Here is a 17,105-nt window from a genome sequence, read left to right as displayed (position 1 = left end):
GACCCGTGGCTGCTGGGCTGGGGGATGTGGCTCCTGCATGGATAAGGGCTGACCCTGCTGATGCCATAAGGGTTTCCTGTCCTGCTGATGGGGTGACGGGGCTCTGCTGATGTCACCTGCTGTCCTGGGGACAGTCCCGGGGGACCCCCAGGTGGTGGCTGCCCACAGCAGCCTCTGTCCTGCTGCATCAGGGTGGGCTCTGTCCCTGCAGGAGGGGAGGTGGCAGTGACCTGCTGGCCCTGTGTGACAGCCTGGGGGCTGGAGCAGGTGGGAGCAGCTGGCAAATGCCATCCTGGAGTCACTGAGCAGTGGGGCAGCAGGATCTGGGGCTGGGGCAGCTCTCCTGCCCCATCCTGTGGGTGATCTCCCATTGCTCTGGGTTTTACCCTCCCTGCTCCTGCACTGGGGCTGTGCCTTGTCCCCACAAGGACTCTCAGTGCTGCTGTTCCTGCTCCTGGCAGGGCTCTGCCAGCTCAGGAGTGCCCTGGGGGCAGAGGCAGGGCAGCCTGCAGGGGTTCTGTGCCTCATTGCTCTGCTCTCTCCCCAGGAATCACCTTCCAGAGGTTGGTGAGGACGGAGCAGGGGCTGCCTGTGAAGAACTACCAGAGCTCCACGGTGTAAGTGTGGCCACGGGCACTGCTGGGGCTCCCTGGGGCATCCCCTGGGGCTGGCACTGCTGCAGGGGCTGGGCAGGAGGGCTGGGCTGAGCTGTGGGAGGGGTGAGGAGAGCGCCTGGGGCATTTCCAGAGGCCTGGGACAGGGTCTGTGGGCTCCCTGCAGTGACCCTGCAGGGCTGCAGACGTGGGGAAGGCAAAGTCTCCTCCCCAGGGAGCTGCAGGTGTTGGAGAGCAGTGGGACATGCTGTGATCCGTGATTTTGGGAGCCACCACCCCAACAGGAGCCAGAACTGAGTCCCTCCCAGTCCCCCTGCAGCTCTGGGCAGGCAGACTCTGCTCCTTTTTCGTGGTCTGAACCTTTCCCTGCCGCCCTCATTTGCAAGTAGGGAAATGAGGCTGGGAACGGACCTGGGCTGCCCTGGGAGCTTCTGCTCAGAGCTGCACCTTCAGGAGGGAGATGTTCCGGGCTCCCTCGTGTCCCTGCTGGGCCCCAGGGCTGGCTGTGCGCCGTGCCCTGGCCTGAGCCTGTCCCTGTCCCCAGGACGGTGCTGCTGCTGAACCGCTCGGAGGTGCAGAGCGAGTTCCTGTCCATCGCCCGCAGGCTGAGCTCCAGCGAGCCCGCCCGGCACTCCACGCTGCTGCTGCTGCTCCAGCACCTCTACCAGGCCACCTTCGGCACCCGCTGCGACCTGCACGGGCTGGGCCAGCTGCTCCAGGTGGGCAGGGGCAGGGCCAGCCGCTCAGGGTGGGCAGGGGCAGCATCAGCTGCTCAGGGTGGGCAGGGGCAGCACCAGCTGCTCAGGGTGGGCAGGGGCAGCTGCTCAGGGTGGGCAGTACCAGCTGCTCAGGGTGGGCAGTACCAGCCGCTCAGGGTGGACAGGGGCAGTGCCAGCCGCTCTGGGTGGGCAGGGGCAGCCGCTCCGGGTGGGCAGGGGCAGCACCAGCTGCTCAGGGTGGGCAGGGGCAGCTGCTCAGGGTGGGCAGCACCAGCTGCTCAGGGTGGGCAGGGGCAGCTGCTCAGGGTGGGCAGCACCAGCTGCTCAGGGTGGGCAGGGGCAGTGCCCACCCTGGGCTGCCATGCAAGCAGCTCTGTGCAGGGGCTGCTGCATTTCCTACCCAAAGCACTGCTGGCTTGGCAAAGGAAAAGAGTTTGGGTAAGGCTTCTTGGAGGAAAAATGCATGTTTTCTCCTCCTCAGGTCAGACCTGAGGTCTGAGGTGTTTTGTGAGGTGTGTGCAGAGGGCTCTCTGCCCTTTGACCCTGCCACTTCTTTCCCATCCCACAGTGGAGAGAGGAAGGGCCCCCAGATTTGGAAATCAGCAAAAGTGTTTGTTTGACCTAAGAAACACCTGGGGGAGAGGCAAAAAAGAAATCGTGAAGAGAACCCCTGGGGTGTTTTCAAAGTCATTTTAACTTCCATTGGAAAAGTTTGGGGATACTTGAGGGGGGCGGGGGCAGAGCCCCCCGTTAGTGATGCTGCTCGGTGGAGGGACCCCCTGAACGTGTCCCCCGGCTCTTCTCCGCAGTCCAAGCCCCTGGAGGAGCTCTCGGAGCTCTACGCCAGCGCTGCCGATGCTCAGGAGGCGGCGGCCGCCAGCCCCGACCCCGCGCTGGCCCGGGAGCGGCTCCAGGCCGTGCTGCGCGACATCGCCGGCGCCGCCTCCTTCCCTGCCATCGCAGGTGAGCATCCCCCGTCCCCGCCTCTCTTCCCCGGGGCTCTCTGCCGGCTCAGCCCCTGCACCAGGAGCAGCGGGGAGAGGTTTTGCAGAGCGTCAGCTGAGTGCAACGACTGTGATAAAAAAGCAGCGCCCCAGGTCCAGGGGTTTAATAACCACACCTGAGCCACAAATGGTTTCATTTAAACAGCAGCCAAATGAGCTGTCCAGCCTTTGAACACTGAGGGGTGAGATGAAAGAGTTAAATCAGAAACCGGCGCTGGCTGTGACATCTGGTGGCTGTGGAGGTGTGACGCGTCCCCGAGTCCTGAGCTAAGGACAGCAGCGTGCCCTGGGCTGCCCAAAACGCAGGGCAGGGGGGTGGGTGGCACCTCCCAGGGCAGGAGAGCTGGCGGGGTGGCCCTGGGGGACCCTGCAAACCAGCTGCTGTCCCTCCTCTCTCCGCAGGCGAGGCCCAGCCCCGCAAGCTGCACCCCTTCCCCATCCCCCCCGCCCGCTGCTACACCTACAGCTGGGACCAGGACAACTTCGGTGAGTCAGGGCCCCGGCCCCGCTCTCAGCTGCGCCCCGGAGCAGTTTTGGAGAAGTAGAAGGTTCCCCTTGTGCGGAGCTGGTGCTTCCCCATTCCTGGAAGGACCTGGTCAGTTCTTGGGAAGGCTCCCTGCACTTCCCTGCTGGCCCCAGCGAGAGGGAGCAGAGCTCTGGGGAAGGGCAGCCCTGACAGGGAGCCAGGGTGGGTCGGGGGGTTTGATCAGCCAAAGGCTTGGCTTTGCTCCAGTTAAACCTGGACCAGACGTGAGGATGTGGTGAAAGCTGGGTGGGAAGGCAGCAAAAGCCCAGCTGGAGTTTGCCTCTTGAGAACCCAGCCAGAACCTTGAGGAGAGAAACACAATTTTCTTGGCATTGCATCCGAGCCTTTTGTGGAAATCCAAAACCATTGGGGAGGAGGTTTCCAGCTCCTGCTTGACACCCGGGTGGAGGAGAGCTTTGGCCAGGGGGAGTGGCAGCGGCGTCTGGGGTCACCACGTTTGCAGTGGCTCTGCCGGAGCCCGTGGCAGACACCTCCTCCCTCCGGCTGCTTTCAGACATCCTCAACGATGTCCTCAGCAAGGAGTGCAGCATTGCTGAGCCCCTGGCCTCGGAGAACGAGGAAGAGGATGATGAGGAAGAGGAGGAGGAGGAGGAGGAGGACGTGGAGACGGACGGCGGCTCCCCCGGGCAGGACCCGCTGCTGGCCCCGCTCTGCGCCATCCCCAGTGACTCCGTGTACTCCGTGCTGGCCGAGGAGGGCTCCAAGCCCCCGCGGGTGTCCCTCTTCACCTCCCCCAAGGAGTCCCTCTCGGAGCTGACGGTGGTCTCCAGGAAGTCCCTGAAGTCCTTCGTGTCCAGCCTGAAGGACTGCATGGACAGCGGCTACGCCGAGGACAGCGACGAGAGCTCCCTGGACGCGGCGGGCCGGCCCGAGCTGCCCAAGCAGCGGCAGTCGCTGACCAACCGGCTCTACAGACTGCTCAAGAGCAAGGGCCAGCAGCTGGTGCAGCGCCGGGACTGCCCGGGGCCGTGCTCGCTCCCGCTGCGCCGCGCCGAGAGCCTGTGCGCGTCCCCGGCGCAGCCGCGCGTCCCCGCGCGCTCCCGCCGCGCGCTCTCGCTGCCGCAGCACGGCCCGGGCCGGCGCGGGCCCGCCCCGCTCGCCCCCCGGCCCCTGGGGCTGCCCCGCCGCCCCTTCCTCAGCTGCGACGAGGAGGCCAAGGCGGGCACGCTGCGCGTGGTGGTGTTCGGCTCGGACCGCATCTCGGGCAAGGTGGCCCGCGCCTACAGCCGCCTCAGGTGAGCCCCAGGTGAGCCCCAGGTGAGCCGGGGGCCGCGGTGCCCGCCCTGCCCGGCCGCTCGGCTCAGCCGGCCCTGCTCCTCCCCAGGCTCCAGGAGAGCTCCTGCCCCTCCCTGACACGGTACTTCAGGCTGCAGTTCTTCTACGTGCCCGTCAAGAGGAGCTGCGCGCCCCCATCGACCCCGCAGATGCATCATCATCATCATCCTCATCACCACCACCACCCCTCGGCGTCCCCGGGGGAGCCCCCGCCCCGGGCACAGGTGGGTGTGCCCTCCCCGGTGTCCGCGGGGGTGCTGTGGGAGCTGGGGCGGGCCGGGGGGCCCTCGGGGTGACCCCGGTGTCGGTTCCAGGACCCCTCCCCAGCTGGGACGGAGAGCAGCACCAACGACATCTCCCGCTACCTCGGCCTGCTGGACCCCTGGTACGAGCGCAACGTCCTGGGGCTGATGAGCCTGCCCATGGGCGTCCTGTGCCAGGTGCGTGTGTGCCAGGGGCAGGGCGGGTGTGCCAGGGGCAGGGCAGAGTGTGCCAGGGGCAGGGTGTGCCAGGGGCAGGGCGGGTGTGCCAGGGGCAGGGTGTGCCAGGGGCAGGGCAGGGTGTGCCAGGGGCAGGGCGGGTGTGCCAGGGGCAGGGTGTGCCAGGGGCAGGGCGGGTGTGCCAGGGACAGGGTGTGCCAGGGGCAGGGCGGGGTGTGCCCCTTCCCCGGGGAGCTGTCTGGAGAGCCTTCTGCTGTGCCACATGGACGTGGGGTGGAGCTGGGGCTCCTGGTGGTCAGCAGGAGGTTCCCATCCCCGGTGGGGTGGGTGGGCAGGTGTGGTAGAGGTGCCACCTACACCACCACCTCTCTGACCCACTGTGCCACCTACCCCATCACCTCTCTGACCCCTTGTGCCACCTACCCCATCACCTCTCTGACCCCTTGTGCCACCTACCCCATCACCCCTCTGACCCACTGTGCCACCTACACCATCACCTCTCTGACCCCTTGTGCCACCAACCCCATCACCTCTCATACCCACTGTGCCACCTACCCCATCACCTCTCATACCCACTGTGCCACCAACCCCATCACCCCTCTGACCCCTTGTGCCACCTACCCCGTCACCCCTCTGACCCCTTGTGCCACCAACCCCGTCACCTCTCTGACCCCTTGTGCCACCAACCCCGTCACCCCTCTGACCCCTTGTGCCACCTACCCCATCACCCCTCTGACCCCATGTGCCACCAACCCCATCACCCCTCTGACCCCTTGTGCCACCTACCCCGTCACCCCTCTGACCCCTTGTGCCACCTACCCCCCCACCCCTCTGACCCCTGTGCCCCCAGTGTGCCAAGCCCGAGGCTGAGCCCCAGGAGGACGCCCAGGAGCAGCTGCCCATCCTGGCAGACATGATCCTCTACTACTGCCGCTTCGCCTCGCGCCCCGTGCTGCTGCAGCTCTACCAGACCGAGGTGGGCACAGGGAAGGAGGAGGGCTCTGCCTGGGGAGCAGCGGGGGTGTGGCACAGCCACCACGCTGCTGAGGAAGAGCTCGGTCCCCTCTGGTCCCCTGGGTGTCCCTGGTGCCCTGGCTGGTGCTCCTGGCTCAGGACTGAGAGCAGCTCCTGCCCTGACCACGAGCAGTTTTCCACCCCAGCACGTTTCCCCAGGCACAAAGCAGTGCCTGGCAGTGCTGCCAGCTTTTCCAGGTCGCTGGCATCTCTCCAGAGCTCTGCTTCCCAAAGCAAGCCCCTCCATGAGGCGACCTCTCCCCACCCTGCTGTGTGCCTGGGGCAGGTGTGGTGGGGAAGGCTGAATTGGGCTGCAGCCCCTGCTTTGGGGCTGTGCCTGGGCACCAAACAGGGCTCAGTGAGCAGAGCCACACGGGATTTGTGCTCCCAAAGCAGTTCCCAGACCCTGCTGTTGGCTCACTGGGGGTTTTTTGCAGTGGAGTTGTAAGAGAAAATGAGAGGTTTGGGTTGTTTTGGGGTCCAGCTAAAGGCAGGCACCACCCCAGGCTGCTGGGAGGTACTTTGAGAACATGGAAGGGCTTTCCCAAACTGACCCATTTCCTGAGGACTGAGAGGGGTGAAGGCTGCCTGGCCAGGCTGCCTCCCCTCACCCCCACGTGTCCCCTCTTGTCCCCTGGCAGCTCACCTTCATCGGGGGGGAGAAGAGGACCGAGGTCTTCATCCACTCCCTGGAGCTGGGGCACTCAGCAGCCACGAGGGCCATCAAGGCCTCAGGTCTGAACCTGCTCCTGCAGCCCCTCCTGCCCTGGGGAGGGGAGGGGAGGGGAGGGGAGGGGAGGGAAGGGAAGGGAAGGGAAGGGAAGGGAAGGGAAGGGAAGGGAAGGGAAGGGAAGGGAAGGGAAGGGAAGGGAAGGGAAGGGAAGGAAGGGAAGGGAAGGGAAGGAAGGGAAGGGAAGGGAAGGGAAGGGAAGGGAAGGGAAGGGAAGGGAAGGGAAGGGAAGGGAAGGGAAGGGAAGGGAAGGGAAGGGAAGGGAAGGGAAGGGAAGGGAAGGGAAGGGAAGGGAAGGGAAGGGAAGGGAAGGGAAGGGAAGGGAAGGGAAGGGAAGGTTTGGGAAGGGAAGGTTTGGGAAGGGAAGGTTTGGGAAGGGAAGGGAAGGGAAGGGAAGGGAAGGGAAGGGAAGGGAAGGGGGCTGGGCTGTAGGAGGTGTCCGAGCCAGGGCGAGCAAGGGTCCAGACAGCTCTTCACTGCTTTGGGAGAGAAATATCCCAGCTGTGTATTCCCCCCAGGAGTGAAACCATGGCAATGCCTGATTGTTTGCTCTGCTCTGAACTCTAGAATGGATTTACAATAAAACACCTCCAAGCCCGTTTCCTTCCTCTCATCAGCACCTGCCAAATGCAGCTCTCTGTCCCTTGTTACTGCTCGCTCTTTGTGCTTTGTCCAGAAGTGTCACTGACAAAATCCCTCTTTCCACCTCCTTGTTTTACTGGGCAAAGCCAGGTCTGTGTGTGTGCTTGGAGCCTTCCGGGGGTCATTTCTTGTGCTTTGATGTCACACGTGTGTAACGTTGGTGCTGTTAAGAGAGCAGAAGCAGCGGCAGGGACATCTGGCTGAGCTCCTCCGGGCACCCAGCCCGGGATGCTCTGCTGAAGCGAGCTCACACAGACACCTCACGGCCAGCCCCCAGCACTGCACCTGAAGGCGCTCCTCAGGGCTTCAGCCGGCTGGTTTGGTGTGAGCTCTGCTTGTCCTTCGAAGCAGAGCCCATAGAATTCCCCCTGCTCCCCCAAAACCAGGCTTGGGCAAAGAGCTCTTTCCCCCAGCCCATGCAACACCGTCAGTGCTGGATCCAATGTTCCCCTTGGCTTGTCTGGCACCACTTCACAGCTTAAACACTTATCCAGGAGGAAAAGAACAGTCAGGAGGTGTCAGGCCCAGTGTTTCAGGCTAATGTAACGTGGGCAGAAACCTGCCTGAGCAAAGAGGAGCAGGGAGAGCACTGTGGCCTTTGTTGCTCTGTGTTTTCCCAGAGCTCTGACCCCTCTGCACCGGCTCAGCCAGAGCCACTTGCAGTTCTGCAGGGTGGTTCTGTGTGGTAATTCCTCTCTGGATTCTTTGCTTTCTGCAGAGTGGTTCTGTGTGGTAATTCCTCTCTGGATTCTTTGCTTTCTGCAGAGTGGTTCTGTGTGGTAATTCCTCTCTGGATTCTTTGCTTTCTGCAGAGTGGTTCTGTGTGGTAATTCCTCTCTGGATTCTTTGCTTTCTGCAGCTTTTAAGCCACCTTTTCTCTGTTTTGCCCTTTTGGCCCACAGCTGTGCTCAGCGAGCCCTTTTCCCTTCCTGCAGCCCTGGGTGTGCCAGCAGCCAGGGAAGGCTGGGGGTGAGAAGCCCCCGTGTGATGTTTGCTCCTTGTTCCCTGCAGGTCCAGGCAGCAAAAGGCTGGGAATAGATGGAGACAGGGAAGCAATCCCACTGACACTACAGATTGCATACAGCAAGGTCAGTGCTGGCACTGCTGGGGACAGCTCTGGGACACTCGTGGCAAGGACATGGAGGGGCTGGAGCGTGTCCAGGGGAGGGAACAGGGCTGGGGAAGGGGCTGGAGCCCCAGGAGGGGCTGAGGGAGCTGGGAAGAGGCTCAGCCTGGAGAAAAGGAGGCTCAGGAGGAACCTTGTGGCTCTGCACAGCTCCTGCCAGAAGGAGACAGCCAGGGAGGGGTGTCAGGCTCTGCTCCCAGGGGACAGGGACAGGAGGAGAGGGAACAGCCTCAGGCTGGGCCACAGGGAGTTTAGATTGGATATTAGAGGATATTTCTCCACTGAAAGGGCTTTCCAGCCCTGGCACAGGTGTGCAGGGCAGCGGTGGAGTCACCATCCCTGGGGATGTTTAAAAGATGTGGGGTTGGTGCTGGAGGACTTGGCAGGGTTAGATTTAGGGTTGGATGTGAGCTGAAAGGCCTTTTCCAAGCTGAACAGTTGTGTGCTTCTCTCTGCCGGGCTCTGGCTGCTCCCTGCAGACAGCTGCCAGTGGCAGGAGTCACTGGAACGACGTGGAGAAGGTCTGCACCTCTGTCAACCTCAGCAAGGCCTGCAGGAGGCACGAGGAGCTCGGTGGGTACAGGGTGTGCCAGGGGAGGCTGGGGGCACCGGGGGAGCCAGGGAGCCCCGTGGATCTCCTGGCTGGAAAATGAGGGAGTGAGAGAGCAGGAGACACGTGGGAGTCCCTGATGTTCCCTCAGCTGTGCTGTAGTCCTGGGGTGTGTGCCAGTCCTCAGCACCACCTCAGGGACAAAGGACACGGCCTGTCCCACTGCCCCAAAGGTTCCAGCTGGAAAAGCATCCACTAGGGATGGGGCTGGGATGGCTCAGTGGCAGGGTGATGCTCTCCAGAACAGCACTTTCTTAGTGAGGAGGAGCAGCAGGTAAAACTCTTCAGGTGAAGCAGGACCGAGGGCCAGGTGCTGGTCCTGCATCCAGGGCAGCCTGCCTCACCTGCTTCCCTCAGCACGCCTTCCTGCAGCTCAGACACAGCTCCCAGCCACAGAAGCCTCTGTTCTAATCAGGTTTCCAATTAATCAGGGTGTGAGCCTTTGAGAAGCCCCAGGGCTCTGGCTCTGTGTGTATTTGGTTGGTTTGTGTTTAGGAGCTGCTGCTCTGGCCGTCAGACACGGCCAGTGCTGAGACAGCTGAGGGGGTTTGGGTCCCTTCCCCTCGCGTGCCTGGTGCCTGGCAGGTGTTTGTGAGCGGATAATCGGGGTGTTGTACCGACCAGGAGACATCCCTGATGCTCCATGGAGCCCCCCACTGTCCCTCCTGCCCCTCCCCATCCCTGGAGCCAATCCTGGCAGAAAAGCATCAGGAATAGGCTTCTCACGCCCTCTGAATGCTGCGCTGGCTGTTCCTGCTCTAGCTCAGGGCTGGCACCAGGGGTGCCCTCAGCTCCTCTCTGGGCAGAGCCCTCTCTGTGGATCTCCCTCCTGCCCAGAGGAGCCCGGTCCCCCGGCCCCGGCGGTTCTCCCGTCCCGCCTTTGACCACGGGATGTCACCGTCACTCCAGGCACCAGGAGGCGCCTCCGGGTGGGCTCAGGAGAGGCCACGGGGGCACAGTCAGCCTTTCCTCTCGGCGATGGGCTGTGGATTTCCTCCCGCTTGCAGCCCAGGGTGGTTAAATGCTCTGTCCCGCTGTGCTTGGAAAGCAGCTGGAATTGCAGAGCACATTCAGCAGGAGGGGAGGAAAGCTGGGGCTGCTCTGCATTCCCCTGCAGTGGATCCTGCTGGAGCTCCAGTTCTGGGATGCTCTGAGAGGTGCAGGGACCTCCCGGGTCCCAGCAGAGCCCCAGGCCATGGCAGCCTCCTTCTGTTGCAGCCTCGAAGACAGAATGTCTCAACCTAACCGTGACCGAGGTGGTCAAGAGGCAGAACTCCAAATCCAAGAAAAGTTTCAATCAGGTAACAGCAACCCTGGGGCTTTTACATCTGGGGAGACGGGAGGAGAGCAGGGCTGGCGAGAGCAGCTCCTGGGGCACCCCTTTGCTGCTGCCCTGCCCTGCCCAGCCCAGGGAAGGCGCTGGGGCAGCAGCTCCCTCACGCCAGCCTTTCCTCTCAGCAGATCAGCGTGTCCCAGATCAAGGTGGACAAGGTCCAGATCATCGGGGTGCAGTCCTCCTTCGCCGTGTGCCTGGACCAGGACGAGCAGAAGATCCTGCAGAGCGTCACCAGGTGGGAGCTGCAGCCAGAGCTGCTGGGATGGGGCAGCCTGAGCCACCCCTCCGAGCCCCAGGCTCTGAGCTCAGCTGGGACGGGTGCTCCTGCTCAGATCCCAGCAGCCCGTTCCTGCTGGGCTCTCAGCCCCATTCCTGCTGGGCTCTCAGCCCCATTCCTGTTCCTGCTGCCCCTGAGGGCTCTCAGCCCCATTCCTGCTGGATTCTCAGCCCCGTTCCTGTTCCTGCTGCCCCTGAGGGCTCTCAGCCCCATTCCTGCTGGGCTCTCAGACCCGTTCCTGTTCCTGCTGGGTTCCCAGCCCAGGAACAGGAGGGCTCTCAGCCCCATGGGGTTCTGAGGGCTCTCAGCCCCATTCCTGCTGGGCTGTCAGTCCCATTCCTGCTGCCCCTGAGTGTTTCTCAGCCCTGTTCCCATTCCCGCTGGGTTCCCAGCCCCATTCCCATTCCTGCTCAGTTCTCAGCCCCATTCCTGCTGCCCCTGAGGGTTCTCAGCCTCAGCCCCATTCCCACTAGGCTCTCAGCCCCATTCCTGATGGATTTTCAGCCCCGTTCCTGTTCCTGCTGCCCCTGAGTGCTGTCAGCCCCATTCCTGCTGCCCCTGAGGGATTTTAGCCCCGTTCCCATTCCCACTGGGCTCTCAGCCCCATTCCTGCGGCCCCCGAGGGTTTCTCAGTCCCATTCCCATTCCCACTGGGCTCTCAGCCCCATTCCCACTGGGCTCTCAGCCCCATTCCTGCTGCCCCTGAGGGTTTCTCAGTCCCATTCCCATTCCCACTGGGCTCTCAGCCCCATTCCTGCTGCCCCTGAGGGATTTTAGCCCCATTCCCATTCCCACTGGGCTCTCAGCCCCAGTCCCACTGGGCTCTCAGCCCCATTCCTGCTGCCCCTGAGGGTTCTCAGCCCCCACCTCGCTCAGGGGTTGTTTCCTGGTGTTGCCCTGCAGGTGTGAGATCTCCGTGTGCTACAAGCCCAGGGACTGTGACCCCCTGGCACCGAGGGGGTCCCCTGAGGCTCCCCAGGACCCCTCCGAGTTCCCCTCCCTGCTGTGTTTGCCCATTGCCACCTTCAGCGGGGCGCTGCCGTAGACGAGCCGTGTCCCTGCCGAGCAGACTCCGTCCCACGCCAGGCCGGGCTCAGGAGAAGGAAGAGGACACCCAGAGGACACCCAGCCCTGCCTGTCCCCGAGCCTGCAGCCGCAGAGTCGCTGTGGTGTAGCCGTGGGGGCTGAGCTGCTGCTCCAGGCTCAGCCCCTGCTCGGGAAATGGGATCAGTCCTTGTGCTCTGGCGTCCCCGGGGGCTCCTCGGAAGGTTCCTGGATGTCTCCTGTGGGTCAGCAGATCCAGCACCTGGTGGGAGGGCAGGGCAAGGACAGGGTACTCCCTGCCAGGTGGGCTGTGGGCAGGGGTGAGCTCTCGGGGATGTTTGGGGAGGGACCCTCCTCGGCTCGGTGGTGTCGGGTGTCTGTCAGTGCAGGGCGATTACAGACCCTGGTACTGGTGAAATACCGACCCTGTCCTGCTGGTGCCTCACCTGTCGCACCTCGAGGATGCTCAGGACAGTTTTCTGGGATGGGGACAGGTTTCTGAAGGTTTCCCTTCCCCTCTGGAGGTCGGGTGTCCTGCAGGGATGCAGAGCAGGGACCCTGCAGCGTGGGGTCGCAGTGCAGCAGGCCATGCCAGGGCAAGGACAGCTGCTGGTGGATCCCTGTACTTCCTGAGCACCCAGGAGAGGAATTCCCAGCTCCTGCAGGGTTCCAGCACTGAGCTGTACTGCCAGTCCAGCCCCTGGTCGTGCACCCTGCTCCCAGCACTGTGTGCCAGAGCCAGCCCAGGGCTGAACCCTCAGCAGCTGCTGGGAATCCATCAGGATCTGTGCTGGACTCCGGGCAGGGGAGGAAGGACTGGGGGAAGCACCAGGATGGCCTTAGGGCCCCTGCAGAGTGACATTTGCTGGGGAGGGACCCACTCCAAACCCACCGAGTGACACCTGCAGGTGACAGCAGGATTTGAGATCCTCCCCCACAAACATTCCAACCTCTTCCCCCTCCCTGCAAGGCTGTAGGTACAGAAAGGTGCAGTATTTGAGGGTATTTTGGGGTAATCTGACCCTATGAGCGAAGAAATAAGAGTGGAAAAGCCTCGGGCTGTTTCTGGGTGGTTTTTGGGGAGTGTGGCAGTGCTGGCAGCACAAGAGCTGCTGCAGGCTCCAAGGAGCTGGATCCCAGTGCCCTGTGTTCCCTGGAAGTGTCTGAGGGGACCCCTGGCACTGCTGGGGGCTGCAGGGCTCAGCCACAGTGGGGCCAGTCCGGGGGGATCCTGCAGGAAGCAGGACCTGCTGAGCTCCTGGCACTGTCCCCGAGCCTGGTGGCACAGCAGCAGTGTCACCTGAGGTTCAGCCTGCCAGGAGAGGGGCCAGAGCTCCGGGGGGCTTGGGTGTTTCCAAGGAGAGGGGGTCAGGTGTGTCTGCTGGGCTCCCCAGCCCTGCTGGGACCCCTCCTGTGCCCTGCCTCTGCTCCTGCCTCTGCTCCTGCCTCTGCTCCTGCCTCTGCTCCTGCCTCTGCTCCTGCCTCTGCTCCTGCCTCTGCTCCTGCCTCTGCTCCTGGCTCTGCTGGTGCTGGCCCCTTCTGCTCCCACTGTGCCATGGCTGGGGACCAGGGCTGAGCACCGAGGTCCCCAAAGGGTTCTCTCTGCCTTTGCCTTCCCCAGACAGGGCTGGGGTGTGTTCTCTGCAGTGGGGCTGGAGTTTGGCAGGTGGTTCTTCTTGTCTGGGGCTTTAAACCAGCACCTTGTCCTGTCATTGCTGCTCCTTGGCATCTTGGGATCCAAATCCATGCCATGGATCCATGCCCAGGGCCACAAATCCCTCGGGGTTCAGCTGGTTCAGCAGTCCTGGAGAAGAGAATTCCCATCCCACAGAGAAAACCAAGCCCAAACTCCAGGGAATCACAGTCCTGGCGAAGGTGGTGACCTCTGATGCTGTCTGGAAGTGAGAGAATTCCTGGGTTCTTTGGGGTGGTTTTTGTACATTTGTGTAGCCTCAGGAAATGTGTGTAAAGTCTGTGCTGATCTGTAAAATACTGTGCAGAGAACTTTTAAAGTAATTGTAAAATATTAAAAGTTGATTTATTTCCAGTACAGGAGCAGTATTTGGGTCAAGGAATTCCTGACTGGGTGGGAGGCAGGGGAGGAGGCTCCAAAACTCCCCCGAGGAGCTGACCTGGGAGCAGGGAAAGGCTCAGAGTCATTGGCAGAGACAATTCCAGGACCCACCACAGCACCAGGATTTTTCCTTCAGGTGCTCCAGAGTGTCCTGCTCAGGTGGGTGACCTGGATTAACCTGCAGGTAGAGTCGAACCTGCACAGTCTTTATCAGCTAAATGGTGTTTTCCACCCTCCAGGACAGCCTGAGCTGCTGCCCAGATTTGAACACTCCAAGGTTTATTCTATCATCTTTTTATCCCCTTAGTATGATTTTTTTTCAAGACCAAAAAAAAAAAAAAAAAGGTGTATTTGAGATGACTCAGTTTAGAGAAATGGAAAAGGCAACTTCAATGCCACCACGCTGTCAGCTTGGCTTTCCTCTCCCCAGATCCCCTCATCTTCTGTTTGTTGGAGCTGCACTAGAAATAGATCTGGGCTGAAGGCCAGGGTAGGAAATAGCCTCAGCATCACAAGTGTTTGGTTGTGACCTGTTCCCTTCACAGTGTATGGAAATCCCCCAGGGCTGGGGCTGGGGCTGGGATTGGGCTGGAGGAACAGCCCTGGCCCCCCTGGCACGGCCACTGCCCCCCTGGCACGGCCACTGCTCCCCTGGCACAGCCACTGCCCCCCTGGCACGGCCACTGCCCCCCCTGGCACGGCCACTGCCCCCCCTGGCACTGCCACTGTCCCCCTGGCACAGCCACTGCCCCCCTGGCACGGCCACTGCCCCCCCGGCACAGCCACTGCCCTCCTGGCACTGCCACTGCCCCCCTGGCACTGCCACTGCCCCCCTGGCACAGCCACTGCCCCCCTGGCACTGCCACTGCCCTCCCGGCACTGCCACTGCCCCCCTGGCACTGCCACTGCCCCCCTGGCACTGCCACTGCCCCCCTGGCACTGCCACTGCCCTCCCGGCACTGCCACTGCCCCCCCGGCACAGCCACTGCCCCCCCCGGCACAGCCACTGCCCCCCCTGGCACAGCCACTGCCCCCCCTGGCACAGCCACTGCCCCCCCGGCACTGCCACTGCCCCTCTGGCACAGCCACTGCCCCCCTGGCACAGCCACTGCCCTCCTGGCACAGCCACTGCCCCCCTGGCACAGCCACTGCCCTCCTGGCACAGCCACTGCCCCCCTGGCACAGCCACTGCCCCCCCGGCACAGCCACTGCCCCCCTGGCACAGCCCCTGCCCTCCCTGGCACTGCCGCTGCCCCCCTGGCACAGCCACTGCCCCCCTGGCACAGCCACTGCCCCCCTGGCACTGCCCCTGCTGCTCTGGGCACCTGTGCCAGGCCCTGCCCACCCTGCCAGGGAACAATTCCTCATTCCCAATGTCCCATCCAGCCCTGCCCTCTGGCACTGGGAGCCATTCCCTGGCTCCTGTCCCTCCGTGCCCTGTCCCCAGCCCCTCTCCAGCTCTCCTGGAGCCCTTCAGGCCCTGCCAGGGGCTCTGAGCTCTCCCTGGAGCTGCTCCTCTGCAGGTGAGCACCCCCAGCTCTCCCAGCCCGGCTCCAGAGGGGCTCCAGCCCCTGGGATATCAGGAGATCCCTTCAGCACACAGAATTTTTCCATGTGAGGAAGATTCCAACTGCTTCAAAACCTCCCTGCACCCCACCCAGGCCCAGCAGTGACCAGGTAGGGCTCCAAAGTACCTGTAAATCCCAGAGCCCAGCCCCAGCCCACAGGGACAAAGGGCGGCTTTGTCCCTCACCTGCCACACAAGAGCTTCTTTCTCTGCTTCAGTTTGGTCCTTCCCTTTCCCCCCAGTCTTCTGACTGAAGGCTTTGTGTGAGCAGGGTCATACCTGGCTCTTCCTCTCTCTGTGGCCAGGAGCTGACGTTGTCTGGGGGAATTTGGCAGTTCCCTGCTGCTCTGAGGGTTTCTGTCTGCTGCGTTTCGGTGTTTAATGACATCAGGAAATGTGGGGAACCGAGCTCTTCGTGCCCCTTCCACGGGCTGCCCCAAGGATGGGCCCTGCAGCAGGAGGAGGGCTCGTGGTGCTGTGCCAGAGATGGAAAGGCAGCAGGGGAAGGGGTGGGGTGAGGCTGAGGGTCCCAGCAGGACCCCCCAGTGCTCCGGGGTTTTGGGTTTGGTGGCAATGAGCGGGTGCTGGCTGTGTGCTGTGGGCAGTGTCCGAGGAGCTCTCTGGCCTCTTTCCTCTCTGCAGGGGGACAGAGCCCAGCTCTGGGGCCAGACAGGGGGTGGTGAAGGCGTGGGTCCTGCAGTGCCCAGCGGGGAGGGGACGAGTGCAGATCTCTGGGAACACCTGAGGGATGCAGCAAAGCCGGAGCTCACCCCCCTCCTCCTGTCCCGTGCAAAGTGTGGGCCAGCCCAGCCCTGCCCGAGCTCTTCCCTCTGGAATTTGCATGGCAAACAGGAGAGAGGCAGCTCCTGAGCCTCTTCCCTCTGGAATTTCCATGGCAAACACGAGAGAGGCGGCTCCTGCCCGTGCCACAGCCCCTGCACGCTGGGAAACTCCTGCTGAGGAGGGACAGACAGAGGCGGCATCAGGACAGAGGGACAGGCACGGGACAGCACTCTACTGACCCCAAACCTTCCCCTGGGCTCTTGAAGGTGCTAATTGTGACCCTGGCAGGGACAGACCACGTCCCGGGTGTGACCCTGGCAGGGACAAACCGCATCCCGCGTGTGCCCGGGCCGTGCCCGCCCGCCCGGGGGCCGCGTGTCCGCGTCCCTGGTGCACGGGAGCGCCGGGGAGGAGCGCAGGGCAGGGGGAAAGAGGCTGCTCCCACCGCATGTCCGTGTCCCTGGTGCCGGGGAGGAGCGCAGGGCAGGCGGAACGAGGCTGCTCCCACCGCGTGTCCGTGTCCCTGGTGCCGGGGAGGAGCGCAGGGCAGGCGGAACGAGGCTGCTCCCACCGCTGCTGCGGCTCCCGGAGCTTTCCTGCCCGCCCTGGGGGCGGCTCAGGGCGGGGCTGGGGAAGGGATGCCGGGCTTGGCACAGCGCAGCGAGAGGGAGCTGGCCCGAGGAACAGCCCGAGCTGCCTCCTCCCGCCTTTCTGTCCGCTCAGGAAGGAAGGAGGTTATTTTTAAACCTGGGGCCCAGGTACGGAGCGGTACCTAAGGCTTTTCCTCGTGCAAAAGGAATGGGAAGTGAGGCAGCGTCAGCTGCAGCTCCCACGCTCACTCCAGAAGGATTTTCTTCCCCAAACCACTCCTCCAGCCAAGCTCAGTGCCTCAGACCCTGCCCTAGGCACAGCTGGGGTGAGGGGCTGATCCAGCACGGCCCTGGCCACAGCTGGGGACAGCTCTGGCCGTGGAGGGGCTGGCCCCTGGCTGGCGCTGCCCTGGGCACTGTGCCCAGCAGAGCCTGGGGCACACACGGGGCTCCAGCAGCTGCCCAGGCTGGCAGGGCTGGGGGCTCATCCTGCCCTGCCCCACCTCCCGCGGGGAGCAGAGCTCCTCTCCGTGTTTGGGCCGGGTCTGCCGTGTCCCCGCAGCCCTGCCGTGTCCCCGCAGCCCTGCCGTGTCCCGTGTGCCAGCCCGGGACTGTGCCAGCCCGCAAACAGATCCCACCCTGCAGACAGAGCCAGGCACCGCCAGAGCCCGCAGCCCTGAGCAGCCTCACCTGGGCCCGGGTCTCAGCCCTGC

General features: G+C 63.3%; 1 protein-coding gene and 1 long non-coding RNA gene across 7 annotated transcripts in view; one reads left to right on the top strand and one right to left on the bottom strand.

Annotated features, from left to right (window-relative positions):
- The window catches only part of PIK3R5 (phosphoinositide-3-kinase regulatory subunit 5), a 44,168-nt gene extending 30,740 nt beyond the window's left edge, over positions 1 to 13,428 (top strand). For 4 of the 6 annotated variants that reach the window (XM_059864684.1, XM_059864685.1, XM_059864688.1 and 1 more), the window contains exons 6-19: positions 548 to 617; positions 1,159 to 1,333; positions 2,143 to 2,296; positions 2,740 to 2,823; positions 3,378 to 4,119; positions 4,209 to 4,383; positions 4,474 to 4,599; positions 5,450 to 5,575; positions 6,255 to 6,348; positions 7,997 to 8,073; positions 8,591 to 8,684; positions 9,940 to 10,022; positions 10,180 to 10,292; positions 11,238 to 13,428. In XM_059864684.1, coding sequence (XP_059720667.1) covers positions 548 to 617; positions 1,159 to 1,333; positions 2,143 to 2,296; positions 2,740 to 2,823; positions 3,378 to 4,119; positions 4,209 to 4,383; positions 4,474 to 4,599; positions 5,450 to 5,575; positions 6,255 to 6,348; positions 7,997 to 8,073; positions 8,591 to 8,684; positions 9,940 to 10,022; positions 10,180 to 10,292; positions 11,238 to 11,379 — 2,255 coding nt within the window. In that variant the 3' untranslated portion in view covers positions 11,380 to 13,428. The remainder of the gene's footprint in view (positions 1 to 547; positions 618 to 1,158; positions 1,334 to 2,142; positions 2,297 to 2,739; positions 2,824 to 3,377; positions 4,120 to 4,208; positions 4,384 to 4,473; positions 4,600 to 5,449; positions 5,576 to 6,254; positions 6,349 to 7,996; positions 8,074 to 8,590; positions 8,685 to 9,939; positions 10,023 to 10,179; positions 10,293 to 11,237) is intronic. The other 2 variants (XM_059864690.1, XM_059864689.1) reach the window with 2 other exon arrangements.
- On the bottom strand, positions 13,384 to 16,395 carry LOC132336812 (uncharacterized). Its single transcript, XR_009488965.1, has 2 exons — positions 15,206 to 16,395; positions 13,384 to 13,630 (listed from the first exon to the last, which is right to left on the bottom strand). It is a non-coding gene; the product is annotated as an uncharacterized LOC132336812 (long non-coding RNA).
- Between the last annotated feature and the right edge of the window lie 710 nt (positions 16,396 to 17,105).

This window comes from Haemorhous mexicanus, chromosome 20, assembly GCF_027477595.1.
Source record: "Haemorhous mexicanus isolate bHaeMex1 chromosome 20, bHaeMex1.pri, whole genome shotgun sequence".
NCBI lineage: Eukaryota > Metazoa > Chordata > Aves > Passeriformes > Fringillidae > Haemorhous > Haemorhous mexicanus.
Note: the sequence above shows the minus strand (reverse complement) of the source record. Positions and strands in the feature narration are given on the sequence as shown.